At 43.8% G+C, this 19,304-nt stretch overlaps 1 protein-coding gene across 1 annotated transcript in view; it reads left to right on the top strand.

Moving 5' to 3' along the window:
* The window catches only part of EXT1 (exostosin glycosyltransferase 1), a 304,394-nt gene extending 285,428 nt beyond the window's left edge, over nucleotides 1-18,966 (top strand). Inside the window, exons 8-11 of the mRNA XM_060116236.1 lie at nucleotides 6,579-6,668; nucleotides 11,704-11,864; nucleotides 14,516-14,687; nucleotides 18,432-18,966. Coding sequence (XP_059972219.1) covers nucleotides 6,579-6,668; nucleotides 11,704-11,864; nucleotides 14,516-14,687; nucleotides 18,432-18,617 — 609 coding nt within the window. The 3' untranslated portion in view covers nucleotides 18,618-18,966. The remainder of the gene's footprint in view (nucleotides 1-6,578; nucleotides 6,669-11,703; nucleotides 11,865-14,515; nucleotides 14,688-18,431) is intronic.
* The last annotated feature ends 338 nt before the right edge of the window (nucleotides 18,967-19,304 follow it).

The raw sequence follows: 19,304 nt of genomic DNA, 5'->3' as shown, positions 1-19,304 counted from the left end.
CCTGGGAAGTGCTGGCCTGGACTGTTTTTCCAAGACCAGACCTGTCTCTGAATGTCCTCTGCTTTGACAGCCATAGGCTATTTTTTTTATTATTTTATTGAAGTCTAGTTGATTTACAATGTTTTAATTACTACTGTACAGCAACATGACTCAACTATACATAAATATATTCTTTTCCATTATGGTTTATCACAGAAATTGAATATAGTTCCCTGTGCTATACAGTAGGACCTTGTTGTTTATCCATCCTATAAATAATAGTTTGCATGTGCTAATCCCAAACTCCCATTCCTTCCCTCCTCTACCCCCCTCCCTCTTGGCAACTACAAGTCTGTTCTCTATGTCTGTGAGTCTATTTCTGTTTTGTAGATAAGTTCATTTGTGTCCTTTTTTTTAAAAGTTTTTTAAAGATATTTATTTATTTATCTTTGGTTGTGTTGGGTCTTTGTTGCTACATGTGGGCTTTCTCTAGTTGCGGCGAGCGGGGGCTACTCTTCGTTGCGGTGTGCAGGCTTCTCACTGCGGCGGCTTCTCTCTTGTTGTGGAGCATGGGCTCTAGAGCGCAGGCTTCAGTAGTTGTGGCACACAGGCTCCGTAGTTGTGGCTCGTGGGCTCCAGAGCGCAGGCTCAGTAGTTGTGGCGCACGGGCTTAGTTTCTCTGTGGCATGTGGGGTCTTCCGGGACCAGGGATCAAACCCGTGTCCCCTGCATTGGCAGGCGGATTCTTAACCACTGCGCCACCAGGGAAGTCCCTGTGTCATATTTTAGATCCCACTTGTAAGTGTTATCATATGGTATTTGTTTTCTTCTTTCTGACTGACTTCACTTAGTATGATAACCTCTAGGTCCATCCATATTGCTGCAGATGGCATTATTTCATTCTTTTTAATGGCTGAGTAGTATTCCATTGTGTGTGTGTGTGTGTACACATGTGCACACATGTATCACATCTTTATCCAGTCATCTGTTGATGGACATTTAGGTTTTTTCCATGTCTTGGCTATTGTGAATAGTGCTGCTATGAACATAGAGATGCATGTATCCTTTTGAATTACAGTTTCATCTGGATATATGCCCAGGAGTGGGATTGCTGGATCATATGGCAGCTATATTTTTAGTTTTTTAAGAAACCTCCATACTGTTTTCCATAGTGACAGCTGTAGGCTTTTGAATTGGGTCCTAATACTAACTCTTCAGAAGATGTGTAACCCTGACTATACCTTCCTTCTCTGAGCCTCAGTTTCATCATCTACAAAATGGAAATAATAACACATACCACATGGGTTACTATGAGGAGTAAATAAATTCAGGGCCTGGCAGTGGTAATCTTTCTGGACGTGATGAGGTTGAAGATGAGGCTGCTGATGGTGGTGGTGATGCATCACGTTTGCTCAGCTGATTAATCTGAGTTGGTTGTGTCTTTGAGAATAGTGGTTCTTCGTAACATTTATCTTAAAAAGGACATTTCCACCTTACTTTTGCTTTGAGGTGTCCATCAGAGACTCTCAGGGGTGCTGGCTGCCTAGCTGGCCTCTGCTTCCCTCCTCCAGTTCATTTTGCCTAGAACAGAATGATCTTCTTAATCATCTCATGGCCCTTAAGGGAGTCTTTTTGCTAATGCTTTCAATTAACATCAGAGACTGTGTATAATCGGGCCTCAGCCGGCCTTCCCAGTCTTCTCTCTCATTGCTTTTCCTCTATGGATTTCATCACAGTTAACAGCACTGTGTCCCTTCCTACCCCTAAGTGTTGTCTTTCCCATTTGCTATAAGTCTTGACCATCCTTCCTCAGCTGTTCATTTCTGTTATTGAAATTCCCATATATTCTTTAAGCCCTGGTTCACATGCTCCCTCCTCTTTGTTTTTTTTTTTTTGCGGTACGCGGGCCTCTCACTGTTGTGGCCTCTCCCGTTGCGGAGCACAGGCTCCGGATGCGCAGGCTCAGCAGTCATGGCTCACGGGCCCAGCCGCTCCGCTGCACGAGGGATCCTCGGCAGGTGGACTCTCAACCACTGCGCCACCAAGGAAGCCCGCGCCCTCCTCTTTGAAATATCTTCCACTCTTTGCTGCCAGAGGTGAATTCTTTTTTCTCAAGCTTCTGCTGGTGGCTTTCTTGTAGATCTTATCCACTGTGAGGAAATTAGTCTCTATTAAATGACACTGAAATTGTCATCTAAGAGACTTCCTCCGTCAGTCCCCAAAGAGTTAGGTCATGAGAGATTGTCTCACACTAAGTAAACCCTCTTTGAGCCAGAATAAGAATGACCAAGGTATTAGGTTGCACCATTTGAAATCATCGTTTGGGTGGCTACAAGTGGCCATTTCATATAGTTCAACAGGATGCACTGAGAACTGTAATGGTCACGTGCGTGGACAAGGTGATCCATGCATTATCTATTGAGTTCCAGTGTAAGCTGCCTACTGTGTGCTGGGTAACATGAGGAAATGCAGTGGTGAGTGTGACAGATACAGTCACAGCCTTCATAGGACTGGAGTCAAGCTATGTTATCAGAGAGCTGATTGGTAAGCACTTAATGAGAATAATCACGTGCCTGTTGGCATCGGTCTTACCCTTATGAATTCATCTCACCAATAGGTATGGTTTCACAAAAGGGACTGGCACAGAAAAATCTCCTGCCTATAACCCCACATATCTGTCTCCCCAGTTCCAATGCCTGAGGCCCTGAACAGTGTTCAGATGGGTTCTCTTCACTTTAAACTTGGAAATTATTTGGGTTTTTTTATGCTTCCATGGGTGACTAGATCTCCTTCTGGTAGATAAGTCTCTCTCTGAATATGTCAGGATATTCAAATAGGATCCATTCGGACCGACCGACTGGGAGCCATTCTGACTCCTATGGTTAGTATTGCATTTTTATGCACAGACTCATTGATTGATTTTATACTCTCACTCCCAGCTAGTCGTCCCAGTTTCTATATTTCTAAGATGATGATGATAATAATAGTACCTTTCTTGTAGGCTTTATCAGGTGTGTCTTATAAGATACCTCCCATTCTCCCAGCCGTATTTTTTTTTTTTTTTTTTCTTTTTGCGGTATGTGGGCCTCTCACTGTTGTGGCCTCTCCCGTTGCGGAGCACAGGCTCCGGATGTGCAGGCCCAGCGGCCATGGCTCACGGGCCCAGCCGCTCCGCGGCATATGGGATCCTCCCAGACCGGGGCACGAACCCGTATCCCCTGCATCGGCAGGCGGACTCTTAACCACTGCACCACCAGGGAGGCCCCTCCCAGCCGTATTTATGTCTGGGCTTCTGGCCATTCGTTGAGTCCTAGACTTCACCTTGGCCAATGAATCCAGTAGGTCACGTGGTTCCTTTTCCCTCGCTGGGACTGCACCACCTGGTAAAGCATTTGCACTTAAGTCTTGCCTTAGACTCTGTATTCTAGGGCACCTGGGCTAAGACTTGGGCCCATTTTGATGATGAAATGAGATACTGCATCACAGGTGCTCAGCCCTGTACCTGTTATACACTCAGGATTCAGTAAATGTCAGCTCCTCTTCTGGGCGGGGGGCATTGTAAAATGATGGTTTGTATTATGGGCTTTGGGGTCAGACTTCCTCTATGTGACCTAAGGCAAGTTATTTCATTCTGTGTGCCTCAATCCCTCCTTCAGTAAATGGAAGAAATCATAACACCTAACAGGTTAGCTAAAAGGATCAAATGGTTTGACACTGTACATGTAAATGTATTGCTGTTTAGGAATGTGGATGCACATGGTAGGTGCTTGAAAAATGTCAGCTCTTATTGTGCTTTGTGTTATTACTTATGAACATTTCTTATCTTCCCTACGAGACAGGGAACTTCTTGAGCCTAGGTCATTTCCTCGTTGTGTTTGTTCATTCTAGAAGAGTTTGGGCTGTTACATGGTAGCTAAGTATTTCTTAAGTGAGCCAACAAGGAAAACCCAGCTCCCTAAGGATTGACTTTGTAAGTACATTGGCTCCTTTCATGCTAATCCACTGAACTTTTGGAACGTAGCTGAGGCAGGGTATTTGAAAGAGAGCCTCTAGTTTCTACACTAGATTTACAAGTGGCTGACTTATGGGCTCTTAACTCTTATTGATGAAGCAAGTTCAGAAAAAGGAAATGGATCCTTTTAAACCCAGTGGTTGGGCCCATAACGGGGAAAGAAGTCATAGGTCCTCCTCCTTCCGCATTTTAAATTTCCATGTCTAGCCTTGAGTTTAAAATTGATGTGTTTGCTGCTTTGGCTGGAAAATTCTATTTTGAATTTATAGGCCTTGTCTCTGCAGCTCTCCCCTGTAGGCTTAACAAGGGAAAGGTCAGGGCATCGCTAAGCTGGCAACTAATAACTTCTGCCTTAGTTAGTGGACATGTAAACAGTGTCAGGAGAATTGCTTCAGGCTGAGATTTCTGAGCCCTGTGTATAGGGGGCTGCTGATCGCTTTTGTATTTTAGTTTGGAAGACAGAGAGAGAAAAAAAGACACTTGACCCAGGTGGCAGATGTGTAGGAGCAGAGCCTGGAGTGTAGGTGTATCCCTTGAGCTCCCACAGGTGGGTTCTAGGGGGCATTTTCCACCCTTTAATGATGTGAGCCCTCCAGTAGCTTCTGCGGCATGTAAACCAAATCTGAGATGAGGCTTGCGGATAAGCTGGCTCCCCGATGTAAATATAGCTTGGGCTTCTTTGGGGGGCTGTGGGGAGGGGTCCTTAGATTTGTGAGCCTTGGCAGCCGGGCTAAGTGCCTCCCTTTTCCCTTTGTCTCTAGCATCCAGCTGCTTCATTCCCTGGCCTTTGTGCCTTGAAAGTTGATGGCAAGTGTCTCCTCTCTCAGTCTCCGCGTAGGAATTGAGAGAGGATGCACGACAGTTAATATACCTTCCAGAGGAAGTGGTGAATGTGAGACTGCTATGTGTGCCCACAGTCACTCTTGAGGTCCTTTCAGCCCCAAGACAGGTATAGCACAGAGCTGACGTGCTCTGTAGAATCTCACCATCTGGGAGGGTGTGCTGGGGGGTCCATCCTAAGCAAGACACAATCTTTCTGTACCTTAGTTTTCTCACCTGTAAAACGGGGTGGTTATACAGATGAGATGAGATGATGTACATAAAGAACCTGAAACATTTCCGGGACTTCCCTGGTGGTCCAGTGGGTAGGACTCCGCGCTCCCAATACAGGGGGCCCAGGTGCGATCCCTGGTCGGGGAACTAGATCCCGCATGGCGCAAAATGAAGATCCTGTGTGCTGCAACTATGACCCGGCACAGCCTAAATAAATAAATAAGAACTTGGAACATTCCCTGACACAGAGTAAATGTTTTAAAAAATGTTAGTTATTCTTATATCATCAGTCTTATTAGGTATTCTACAGAAACTTCAACACAGAAGTTCATGCTGAGACTGTCATAGGGTTGTCTCTTCAGTCTCAGTTTTTCAGCTGATCCCCTCGTCCCCCAAACCCTCACCACACACACACACACACACACGCATGCACGCACGCACACACACACACACACACGTACACTCACCTCACCATGCCTTATCCTGGTGCTGCCCAAACTTTATATAACCTTCACAATTTTCCTAAACCCATGGACCATGTGTTCTATTGTTTAGTATTTTTCTTTAAATCAGCTTACTTTTCACTTTAAAGAAACTATTTTTGAATGACTCTACTAGTACCTTTTATTGCTAGAGCTACTAATATATATGTGTATATATTTTTGCTTCTCTGAGCTAAAATTAATAAAGAGTAGAATTTTTTTATTTTTCGGTATGCGGGCCTCTCACTGTTGTGGCCTCTCCCGTTGTGGAGCGCAGGCTCCGGATGCGCAGGCTCAGCGGCCATGGCTCATGGGCCCAGCCGCTCCGCGGCATGTGGGATCTTCCTGGACCGGGGCACGAACCCGTGTCCCCTGCATCAGCAGGCGGACTCTCAACCACTGCGCCACCAGGGAAGCCCAAGAGTAGAATTTTTAAATGTTTGTCTCTGCACCTCCTAAAATGACCTGGCCTTCCAGTGGTGTGTGTCCCACACTTGGAATCACTGCTCCGTCCATCCACTCTTCCCTGGCCTCAGAGGGCTGGCTCTCCCCTCTGTGCCTTTGCATCTACTGAGCCCTCTGTCTGTTGGGCCTCATTTCTATTTATCCTCAGTGGATTCCTGGTCATCAAGGTCCTGATTCAATGTGACTCTGAGGCTTTCGTTGCTCTTCCAAGCAGCTGGTTGCTGCATCCTCTGGTCTCCCGGCATTTCTCGTATCAGGCGAGGACCGATCATTCGCGTCTTGTTCTCTTGGTCATCTTGGTCTCCCTGCAGGCTGTGAACTCCTCCAAGACAGAGAATGTATCTTACTCACCTCTGTACTCCCTTCGGCTAGCAAGGTGTCTGTACACAGTAGGTGCCCAGTAATGGTAGAACCAAATGAGTCTCCACAGATGGGAAATGGAAGCCTTCTATGTGGAGAGGTGACATGGTGGTGGAGCATCCTTTGTGAAGATGACGATGGGGGAACTTTTCCTGAAAACAAGACTGTCCATTTACCTCTCTTTTCCCCGATTCCTTCCCTCCTGCCTGCTTTCCCCCGCCTCCCAGGTTATGAGCAGCCGTTTTCTGCCCTATGACAACATCATCACAGACGCCGTGCTCAGCCTTGACGAGGACACTGTGCTTTCAACCACAGAGGTAAGCAGCCTCAGCAAGGAGGGGCGGAGGGCCCTGCGGGCAGTCGCCTCAAACCCCAAGGTGCCGGCGGCGTCTCTTTTGCCCTTGCCTTGGCCAAGCCCAAAACGGTTTTCAAAACTTCCTGCAGAGTTGGTTTGAATCAACCCGGTTCCTGTGAGCACCTTGCCGCCACCTGGCACCCTAATGAGGGCATTTTCCCCTTTGTTTCCTCTGCTAATAGCTACCTCATTTGCAAGGCTGTGCCTCACCTCACCCCTCCATCCTGCCCTCCTTTTGTTTTTTGTTTGTTTGTTTGTTTGTTTTTAAACAGTGCAGGCAGGTGTGCAGTGGGACCCAGGGGAGGCGGGCAGGGGCACCTGTGTAGCATTTTCTTGAAACCACGCTCTGGGAGCCCATCTTTCCTGATTCTTCTAACGCCTCTGTGGGCGTGTGTTGACTCTGTTGGGGAACACTATTCTGGGTTCTAAAGGCAGCTTTTCCATCTTGGTTGGAAGTGTGCATTTTCATCAACCCACACGAGAGCGAACGGTTTCACTTGAAGGCTGAGATGGAGATCCCTGCTATTTCAGATGTTCAGGTATTTGTGCCAAAAATAAGATTGCACAGAGCAATGTGTGAGGGGGAGGGAGAGAAGAGGAAAGATAGCTATGCTAGAAAACCAATTTTTACAACTCGAATGAGTATTGATCTCTGAAACCGCACTTAAAGCCGTAGAGGGGACCAAAGACAGTTACACAAAAATGTAGTAGATCGCAAATACATTATTCATGGTAGCTGCTAAAAAGCTTGGAGACTTAGCTACTTATCCTGGTCCCCTTCTTTTATTCCTTTTTATTCATAATCATTTTCTTTTCAGTTTAAATGTCGACACTTACCAGCAGGCGTTTTCCTGGATGCCACATAGCCCGGACTCATGGTAGCTTGGGCTAGCGGTCTCTGTGTCTCTTCAAATTCCATGGATGCTTCCGGTTTCCATCACATGGAGATGAGCAGACGTTCTGTGTAAGGGCAACCAAAATCACCCCAGGACAAAATGTCCTGGGCCTCCCGTTGGCCAAAGGCTTTCTATGCAGCCAAAGCTCTGTAAATACTTGGCGAATGAGTGATGTTGAGGGGTGCGTGCTGCGCAGATTGAAGTGTGAGCACACAGCCAGTTGTGTCGCGTGTGACTCGGCAGGAGAAGGCGGTGCGGGGAAGGGGGGGGATGCTTAACGTTCAGAGGGAATGACTGCAATGGAAGACAAGGAACGGGTCGCTCCAGCCTGCGTTTTTCTCCTGCTTCCTGCAAGGGAGGCTGGCATCCCCGGAGCACATTCATTCAACAAGTACTTATTGAGGGATGTCTTTGTTCTGGTCTCTGCCAGGTACTTTGATTCCACCGTTCCTGCCTGTAGCCGCCAGAGTCCTGGCAGCAAACAATTCAAATCAGGTGACTCCAATGAAGGGATTTAGTATGACTTAGGGAGGTGAGTGGGGTTAAAGGAAGTCACAGGAGAGGGAGAGGCACCTGGGGAGTGGCACGAGCTGGAAGCAGCTCCTACTTCTAGGCCTGAAGAAGTGAAGGAAGGCAACAGTGTTTCTGGTGTCCCTGAGAGGGGGAACTAGGGAGAAGAGGCTGCCCTACAAGAGCTATGACCATGGAGGGGTGTGGCACCTACCAGAACTCTGGGGCCAAAGCTGGGGTGGGGAGCAGGGGAGAAATACTGTCCTCTCTCTGTCCCACCTCCATGTTCCTGCCAGCAACTCCCATTGACCTAACCCAGTCGGCCACCAGCTGGCAAGGATGGCCAGGTTATGCCGTCCGCAGAGTTCCATTGTCTCAGGCGTGGGGCGTGGCAAAAAGATCGGAGAGTGGATCCCGGAGAGCAAACAGAGGAAAGGCAGCACGTTGCCACGTGAAACGTATAGTCAAGACTACAGCATATACCTGAATCGTTACCCTATGACCTGAAGTATTGATGGATCTCTCATCTTCTGCTGGGCACAGAGCAATTGATCTCACCCTCGGATTTGTTTCTGTCTGTCCCACGGTGAAATAACTTTCAGCTGCTGTGATGTAGCCACGTGCTGGTGAATTTCTTTTCAGAGAATAGCAATTCCAGCCTCTCAGTGCATGCTGGGAAGAACTTGTGCTGTCTGTGGAGCAATTAGAAGTCAGCGTGGGTTGAGCATGAGATGGAAATTTAAGAGGCTGGCTGTCTGGTTTGTTTACTTTTCTGGCTGAACAGTGGAGCAGTCGTGTTGCCTGACGTGGAGGACAAGGGTTTCTCTTTTCTCTCCTTTTTTAGGTGAATAGATGTTGGTTCATTTTATTTCCTCTCTAAGGATTCTTAGCTTGTTTAAATGCCTCTCTGTAGTATTAAGGATAGATTTTTAAACAGTGTCTTATAAAGGGTATTAGATAGAGTTGGTTTATAGTTATTTACATTTATCTGGGTTGCTTCAAATTCTCAAAAGAAAACCGATGTTAGTTTTTAAGAGAAGAGGCCATAAGCTGACCTTTGCCTCCTTTGATGTGTTAATGAGCTGCGTGAAAGCAGAACTATCGCAAGAATCGTCGTTTTATTGGAATTTACTTTTGAGTTGCTTTGAAATGACTTGAAATGGCTTTGAGATAGTAAGGAATTCATGTAATGAAAACACCCCATCGGTGTATGCGTCTCCTTTTCAGAGGATAATGGAAAACGCCAGAGAGTGCTGACAGCCAGGCTGATTCTTTGACGACGGGCTGCATAATGTACTATCCCATCAGTTGGCACCATTAGTATTGAACGCCAGTGATGATGTGCAGGTTATCACGACCTACTTTCAGTTTTTTGGCAAATACCATCCACTCCCCTGCTATCTTTTAACTTTGAGACGCCCCTTACCCCACCACCTTCCTTAATGTGTGTCCCAACACCCTACTTTTTTCCCCCCAGGTATTGTAGCTTTGGGGAAAAAGCTATATTGTTAAGGCTTTCTTATCTTGAGTCAGGGCACCAAACTAAATCTCCATAAAAATTTAAATTCATGGCTGTTTACAAAAATCATGTCTTCTAACTAAGCCCCAAGAATTCAGAGATAAAAGGACCCTTCCAGATCACCCAGGCCAGTGTTTCCCAAACCTAGGATTTCACTGACATGTTTACCTAGGATGAGGCTTAAAAAAAAAAAAAGTACACTGTTTAAAGAAAAATATTAACTAAGTTATCGAATATGTGGTGGGAATGTGGGAAAAGGAGCGATGATGGTTATGCATATGGTGAAAGCTTGGGAAATACTGATCTAGGCTTATTTGCTTTGTCTTGTAATTGAGGTAAGATGCACATAGCATAAAATTAACCATCTTCAAGTGTACGATTCAGTGGCATTTAATACCTTCACAGTGTTGTATGCTTATGACCTCTACTTCACTCTGAAACATTTTCTTTACCCAAAAAGGAAACCCTGTATCCATTAATCAGCCAGTCCCTATCCTTTGGAACCACCCATCTGTTTTCCGTGTCTATGGATTTGTGTATCCTGGACACTTGTTGTAAGTGGAATCACACAATATGGGGCCTTTTGTGTGTGGCTTCTTTCACTCAGCATAATGTTTTCAAGGTCTGTCCATGTCGTGGCATGCATACGCATCAGTGTTTCATTCCTTTTTATAGCTGAATAATATTCCATTGAATAGATATACCATGTTTGGTTTATTTATTGATGAGTTGATGGCATTTGGGTTGTTTCCACCTTTGGGCTATTGTACACAGTTATTTGCTCTGCTTTTGAACCCCTGGGAGGTCAGGAACTGGACTTGCCAACATCACTCAGCCACCCAGCCACCATCACAGTGCCAAGACTTGAAATATCTGTGGAATAAATGAAAATTCCATTTGCTTTGCTTATCAAGAAGAGATAGGGCAAAGGTTGTTGGGTGCGTGTGTAACCTGTATAATAACAGTGCACACCAAATCTGAAACCAGATGGCTTGGGTTCAGCTCTTGACTCTGCCACTTACTAACTCAGAAAAATTATTTGAACCTCCATATCCTTAGCTTCCCTCTCTGTAAACTGGACACTCTAAAATTACCTACTTCACAGGGTTACTGTGAGGATGAAATGAGTTAAAATATGTAAGTTCTTACAACCATGCCTGTTGTATTATAAGCATTACACAATTATGACCATTATATGATAGTTTGCTGTTACTGGATTTTTTGGGTGGGTTTGTTTTGTTTTTACTTTCTGTATGTTGTTTTATGTGTCATTCATCAAAGAATCGTAGAAAGTCAAAAGTGAGTTTATACATTTGAAAACAGACTATTTGCTAATTACACATGTTAGTTTGTAGCAGGTTCAGAAGTACCTGCTTTGGGTTATTTTGAGCATTAGGAAATCATTTCACTGCATTTCCTTTAAAAATAATCTTGGCCTGTCCCTACTTATTCCTAGTGATTTTTCACTATGGATGTGTTTTCTAAGATGCACTGAGCATCTTCACACCTGAGAGGCCTGAATTACTGTTCTTGATGATATCTGCTTTGTATTCCTGTTAGAACCTGCGTGCTTTTTAAACATCTTTTCTCTGGCTCTTAAGTGGATGCTTTGATTTGTCACTCTGGCTTTGCTGTGTGCTGGTGATGATGTATGCTCTATATTCATACTGTAGATGTATATAGAAAATCTGCTCCTGTTTATAAAACAGATGCATTTATGCCTCCCATCAATCAGTGGTCACTTATCTTTTGGAGGTTGCAGGGGAAGCTACTGATTTTTGACTTTTTAGCTTGGGTAGACTGGATTTCTAAAGGACATATCCACCAATGTATTTTTTTTCCTTCTTTCATTTCCACACTAATCTGAAGTTTCTTTAACAGAAAACATTAAAATGTGCATAATTATGGGGCCAAATGTCAAGCAGTCAGTTTAATTTGCTGATGAAGACATGGAATTAATGTTTCGCAACAGTCCCGGGATTTCACATTACGAATTAGCAGGGGGAAGGTGATGTTTTGTTGACATTTGTTAACACCGTTGATTGCTTGTTTGGCTTGTGTTCTGCCTGCAGGTGGATTTTGCGTTCACCGTGTGGCAGAGCTTCCCTGAGAGGATTGTAGGATACCCTGCACGCAGCCACTTCTGGGACAACTCGAAGGAGCGGTGGGGCTACACGTCCAAGTGGACGAACGACTACTCCATGGTGTTGACGGGAGCTGCTCTTTACCACAAGTGAGGAGTTTGGACGTCATCTTATATTGCTTTTTATATTAGTTTCTGGCTGCTGGAGAGATGGGAACTTGGGCCAAATCTTGTTAACAACCTTAATGGAAATTAGTTTGGAAAATCCCCATTTCAATTCTGTTGATGTGGCCAACGTGTATCTTTGAAATCAGTAAAACCTCTTGGCTTATAGCATCTTTAGAAACTATGGTAGAGCAGCATCTTCAGCGACTCTGAGGTGTGGAGACGTACTCAGGGTGTATTGAGTAACTGAATGTGTACAAGAACAACAAAGTAAACGCTTAATTGAGCACCTCCAGCACTGTTCTAGGTGCTTAGGATTTACTGCTGAGTAAAATAGGAAAAAAATTATCTGCCCATACAGGTTTTGTGTTCTAACAAGGGGAGAGGCAATATACATAATAATTCTATAATATATTAAGAGAGGGGCTTCCCTGGTGGCACAGTGGTTAAGAATCCGCCTGCCAATGCAGGGGACACGGGTTTGAGCCCTGGTCCAGGAAGATCCCACATGGAGTGGAGCAACTAATTCCGTGCGCCACAACTACGGAGCCTGCACTCTAGAGCCCGCGAGCCACAACTACTGAGACATGTGTGCCTAGAGCCCATGCTCCTCAATGAAGAGTAACCCCCACTCGCTGCAACTAGAGAAAGCCCGCGTGCAGCAACGAAGACCCAACGCAGCCAAAAATAAATAAAATAAATAAATTAAAAAATATATCTAGGGCCTCCCTGGTGGCGCAGTGGTTAAGAGTCCGCCTGCCGATGCAGGGGATACGGGTTCGTGCCCCGGTCTGGGAGGATCCCATATGCCGCGGAGCGGCTGGGCCCGTGAGCCATGGCCGCTGGGCCTGCGCATCCGGAGCCTGTGCTCCGCAACGGGAGAGGCCACAACAGTGAGAGGCCCGCATACCGCAAAAAGAAAAAAAATAAAAATAAAAATATATCTATTAGGAGATAAGACAAAGCAGAGCAGGGCAAAGGTGGAGAAGGAGCAGGTTGGGGGTGAACGGCTGAGATTTGAGTGGAGACTTGAAAGGAGAAAGGAAGTCAGCCAGGAGAATACCTGTAGGAGGAGTGCTCTGGCGTGGGGAACAGTGTGAAAGGATGCCCTGAGACAGGATGCTGGAGGAATATCCAGAAGACCGATGTGACCAGAGTGGAGTGAGGGGCAAGCAGGTGAGAGAGGTCATGGGATCCCGGATGCAGGACCCGGCTTTCCATCATGAACACTTGACCGTCTTCTAAGTTACGTGGCGAGCCAGTGCAGGGGTGTGAGCAGAGCAGTCCTTCTTATGTTTTAGGCATAAGCCTTTACTGTGAAGGCTGTGGTGAGGATAGACTATAACGGGGCCAGGGGAGAAGCAGGGAGACTTACTAGGAGGTGACTGACATTATCTAGGCAAGAGATGATGGAGCCTGGGTCAGGAAGTGAGCAACAGAGGTGGGAAGGTAGTGATCAGATTGTGGGCATATTTTGAAGATGCTCCAGCATGATGTCCTGACAGATTGGGTACAGAGTTTGATGAATCTTAGGGTTTTTGACCTGAAGAGCTAGAAGTATAGAGTAGTAAGCCATCAGCAGAGTTGGGGAAAGGCGTAGATGGAGTAGGTATTAGGGAAAATACAGGAGTTCAGTCTTGGGCATGTAGGGACATTTAAAAGAGTGTGTTGAAAAAGTCAGGGATGGAGATATAAATTTGGGAGCTGTTTGCATAGATTTGGTCTTTAAAGCTAGGAGACTCAGGTAAGATGGCCAAATTCATGAGTGTAGAAGGCTAATGTTCCTGACTCAATCATTATTGAAATCCCCTCCTTAGTAAGGTGAACACACCAATCTTAACCTGGTCTTCTTTAGTAAAAAATAGAGACTCCTGTCATCTCAAGGATGGAGTTGGAAATGCACAAGGTATAAGCATTTAGGGTGACTGAATCTTGATCTCAAGACTCCACCTCTTTCTTCCCGCCACCACCATTCAGTGAATCAAATTCATTCAAATGATTTTTCCAATAAATATATGCTATATATGCCTCCAAAAAAATACTAGGGTGAGAAATAATTCAAATAAATTCTGGGTTTTCCATAATGATTGACCACCAGATTGATTGGGGTTTTGCTCTAACAGTGTTGAAACACATGGCTTCCAGGCCAGAAAAAATGAAATGGTTATACTGTTGAACTCAGAGTTATGGGATAGTATTGAATACAGTTCTGATTAAACCAATAATTAAAATTGTAAAGCAACTTGTAATGATATGTGGATCACGTGTAAGTAACTTCTCTTGCCATCTGAGTATTCGGTTTCTAACCAACCAGCCTGATATTAAAATTAGCCTAGGCAAGCAATAGCTCCATCTGTGTGTTTCTCTGTACCTTGTTTCCTTATCTGTAAAACAGGGATAATACTAGTACCTACATCATAGGTTTCTTATAAGGATTAGATGAGGCATTTCTTGTAAAGTACTTTAGAACATTACCTGGTATAGCGTATACACCATATAAATGACAGTTGTCATCATCATCATCAACCATGATATGTTTAAGGATTCAAAGAATGAGTATGTGGTTTCGGTCGAAGAAGACCACCTGTTATTTTATAATGATGGCCCCTGCTGAAACCTGTCTTTGGTTTGTACAGATATTATCACTACCTTTACACCCATTACCTGCCAGCCAGCTTGAAGAACATGGTGGACCAACTGGCCAACTGTGAGGACATACTCATGAATTTCCTGGTGTCTGCTGTGACAAAATTGCCTCCAATCAAAGTGACCCAGAAGAAACAGTATAAGGAGACAATGATGGGACAGGTAAGAGAAGGAGAACTCTCCCCGCCTTGCTTTGCTCACTGGTGACTCAGTCTGAGGTAATGAGGATTCACTGTTCCTCTAGAAAGCATAATGAGAAGATATCAGGAAACAAACCATATCCAAAAGCTCTGAGGGAGTGTATGTTTGGACATGGGTAATTGGGAAGATGTAAGTCAAGAGTATCTTTATGTCCAGAGTATAAGAGCTGTCTAAATTGGTGCAGCCACTATGGAGAAAAGTTGGAGGTTCCTTAAAAAACTAAAAATAGAGTTACCATATGATCCAGCAGTCTCATTCCTGGGTATACATCCAGAGAAAACTCTAAATCGAAAATACCCATGTACCCCAATGTTCATAGCAGCACTGTTTACAAAAGCCAAGACATGCAAGCAACCTAAGTGTCCATCGACAGATGAATGGATAAAGAAGATGTGACATTGTATATATATATATATATATGCAATGGAATATTAGCCATGAAAATGAATGAAATAATGCCATTTGCAGCAACATGGATGGACCTAGGGATTATCATACTAAGTGAAGTAAGGCAGACAGAGAAAGACAAATATCATATAATATTGCTTATATGTGGAATCTTAAAAAATGATACAAATGAACTTATTTACAAAACAGAAGTAGACTCATAGACATAGAAAACAAACTATGGTTACCAAAGGGGATAGTGGGTGTGGGGAGAGATAAATTAGGAGTTCAGGATTAACAGATACACACTACTATATATAAAATAGGTAAACAACAAGGACCTACTGTCTAGCACAGGGAACAATACTCAATATCTTGTAATAACCTATAATGGAAAAGAATCTAAAAAAGAATATATATCAGTATAACTGAATCACTTTGCTGTACACCTGAAACTAACACAACATGTATACTTCAATAAAAGTTGAATAAAAAAATAAAAGTGCTCATGTGACCTACCAGGTGGCATAAGAAAGACGTCTCTTCTCCAGAGTTAAAGACCTAAAGAGAATTTATGCAAGTTTATTTTAGGTGTTTTATTGAGTGAATAGCTAATAATGCTCTCAACACAGCCTTCTAATGGTTGCTCTTGAGTTGGATGCGCATTGTGGAGGCAGATGAGGAGTCATAGTACTTGATTTTCAGTTCTAGAGCCAGCACCTAGTTGCTGTAGGCAAGTCACTTACCTTCCGAAACTCAATTGTCTCATCTTTAAAATGGAAATGGTGAAATCTACCTCACAGCGTTGAGGTCAGACGTATGAAAGCATTTGCCAAAGTAAAATACAGTGTTGAGTCACAAACGATTACTACTAAAAATACTTTCAGCGAAATATAATCTAACTTTCTCTTTTTACAAGTAAGAAAACTAGGACCCAGAGAATTTAAGCATATTGCCAGAAGTCACCCAGGATTAGAGACAACTTGGAGTTGAATCCCAGCCTCTGTTTCTTCCACTATTTATTCTTCTACACCCCAAGGTCCTTTTATTCATCTTGGACAGAGCCCAGTACTCTATGTACAAAATCAAAAACCATAAGGCCATTTAGATCTACCCAAGTTAAATCATGGAGAATCCAGCAGGATTTGAGTCAACCTAAAAGGACATACTTATGTAGTTATATCAATTCAATTTGGGGGCTTTTCCATGTACCTTGTTCTAACAGTTATTGAAAATCACATATAAATCCAGCTTTTGCAGAGGAAAATGTTACCAGGCCTCATGTTAACACAATTGATGGTTTTTCATTCACTGAATTTAGTAAAAGCAAAAAATTTACAGGATTTTAAGTTTATAAAATTTAATAATTTAATATTTACCAAATATGTACAGTCTAGGTACTAGGTACTGGACAAAGCAAAGAATCTAGTGGAAAATTCTATTCCCTCTAACTACTAAAAGGACAGGCGAGAGGATTTACAAGAATTTGTCATTTTTAACACTGAAAGACTTTTCAAATTCAAGCAAAATGTGTTGAGTACCCATGCATATTCATATTTATTATCTCATTTAAAGCTACACCATTCGTTTAATATTGTTAACTCAGAGTCCTCTGGACTCCCCTGAGGTTATACACAAATTAGGGGTGGAACTCATAACGTATGGTTTCTTAGGGGTTGGTTTTTTACTCTTTTCATAGATTTGCCTAATTCTACCAAACCAATATTTCTAGTGACTTTACACATCTTTTGGAACAAATCTAAATTTAGGCTTAGGTCTAACTAGACGTATCTAGCTAGATATGTACTATATTTGCCCCCTTCTTCCCATCATATACACTAGTTTATTGAATGTTTGTGTGACTGGTGAAGCAAATGGATATCGTGCTCTAAAATTATGCCTTTATAACACAGGAAAGATGTCTTCTGTAATATGTTGGTTGACCCAAAATGTTAAAATCAAGAGGCAAAAAAGAGACTTGAATGATTCACTTGGACTCTTTTTTTTTTCATTTGTAAGAGAATAAGAATGAGCTTAGGCTCTTGACAGTGTTTCCCTCTGCGGATGCGAGCACTCACCGGGATGTAGTGGGTCTAGCCCTTTGGGAATAAGTGGGCCAATCAGAAATGGCCTGCAGGCTCATCCCAAATTAGGAGAAAAGTGGACGTATCTTTGGGACTTTCGGCTCTGATATGGACTCAACTGGTCAGCTTAATTTGATACTCTCTCTGATTTACCAAGCAGAGTTCCTCTAGTACAAAAGGCAAAGAATGAAACCTGAGTTCTGCCCCTTTCTAGCCCTGAACAAACAATTTTAACTTCCTTGAACCTGCTTCCTCATCTGTACGGTGGAGATGTTATTACCTGGGTAGATAACTCGACCAGGTTGCTGTGAGGCTCAAATGAGCTCATGAAAACACTTTACAAATAGTGTTTTGTTTGTTGTTCTGCTGCTCCAAGATAACTTGACATTTGTATTTACCTTTGATGCTTTCTTTCAAGCATATTGACACTTGTGGTTTTAAAGTGACTCTGAGTGATTCTCACAGCAAAACATACCTTCCTGTGAAAGTATTTTCTAACAATGCATGAGGATGCAAACACATTACACACACACACACACACACACACACACACACACACACCATTCAACAGTGGCCTATTGACATAAATGAGTTTGTGGGGTTTTTTCGACATAATTGGGCAGCCCACCTTTTCCTTGTTTCATAAAAACATGATTTTAAAGACATTATGCTTAGTTGATCTATTTAAATTTCAGCACTCAAGTCACTTAAGGCATTCTTTTAAATCAATGTCAGTCATTTAAATGGTCTAAAAATATTTAACCAACCTTAGGGTCAACATGGAGAGCTGAAGAGACGGCAGCCATCTTTCTACTTACTCAGAATCAACCAGATTAACAGGGGGGTTTCAGAAAATTATCTGTGAAACCATAAATACGTTATTAGTCATCGCATTTGCTCCCAAGTGCAAAGAAAAGTTTTATGTTTAGTGACCACAGCAGTTGCGATTCAGTTGGTAGGTCCTTCACGGACCAGAGAATGTGTCAGTCCCTATGGATCTTTGTATGTTTGGGGCACTGGGAAACGTGGCAGGTCTCGGGAAAATCTTCTGGCGAGGCTGAAAATCCGGATCTATGCTTGCATCTTCACCAGGCACGTGGATGGGGCCGCGTGGTGGCCAGGCCAGACCCTGAGCCCTACTGTGTGCCCGTAAGCCTGACTTCGTTTCCGGCCGTGTGTCCATCTCACCTGGCTCCTGTCTCATCGTCTTCCTTCTTTGTCTCCCTTTCCCCAGACCTCTCGGGCTTCCCGCTGGGCTGACCCTGACCACTTTGCCCAGCGACAGAGCTGCATGAATACGTTTGCCAGCTGGTTTGGCTACATGCCGCTGATCCACTCTCAGATGAGGCTCGACCCCGTCCTCTTTAAAGACCAGGTCTCTATTCTGCGGAAGAAATACCGAGACATCGAGCGACTTTGAGGAACCTGGCCGAGTCGGGGGAGGGGAGCAAGAAGGGCCAGAGGTTGGGGTCAGCGGCTCTCTCTTCCCCGTGCACATCCGCCCAGCAGCGGAGCTAGATTGTGCCAAGTATCCAAATAAACTAAGATGATCAAAGTGACAAAAAAAGAAAATAAAGGAAAATAAAAAGGCCAATGGAAACTCTACTCCTGACTCGTGGGACTGCACAGGACTGCTCCAGCCTCACCTCACTGGCTTCTACGTCCCAAGACTAGGTTGTGTACAGTTTAATTATGGAACATTAAATAATTATTTTTGAAATGATTGCTATGCAGGTTTAAACTTTTTTAATGATCAAAACTATTAAAAACCAGAGTTCTTTCTTTAATCAAAATTGTGTTGGTTGTGAATATTTCAAAGCTGCTGCTCCTCTTCCACAGACAGCATCGCCGTCGGTTGCGCGGGGTGCCCCGCAGTTTCTAAAAGCTCGGACTTCATGGAAAAAACCATAAGTCACTCTACCCCATGTCAAGAAATAGCCAAGCATAACTGAGACAAGTTCATGACTCAGCTTTGCCAGAGCAAATTGTTTTCCCTTTTGAATTTGCAGATCCACTTGAACTTTTATCTCTAAAATGTTGCTGCATGAGAAGAAGTATAATGACCTCCAGGTAGACAGTTCTAACTGAAAACTTTATGTTTGAGATA

The sequence above is a fragment of the Mesoplodon densirostris genome, chromosome 13 (assembly GCF_025265405.1).
Source record: "Mesoplodon densirostris isolate mMesDen1 chromosome 13, mMesDen1 primary haplotype, whole genome shotgun sequence".
NCBI lineage: Eukaryota > Metazoa > Chordata > Mammalia > Artiodactyla > Ziphiidae > Mesoplodon > Mesoplodon densirostris.
Note: the sequence above shows the minus strand (reverse complement) of the source record. Positions and strands in the feature narration are given on the sequence as shown.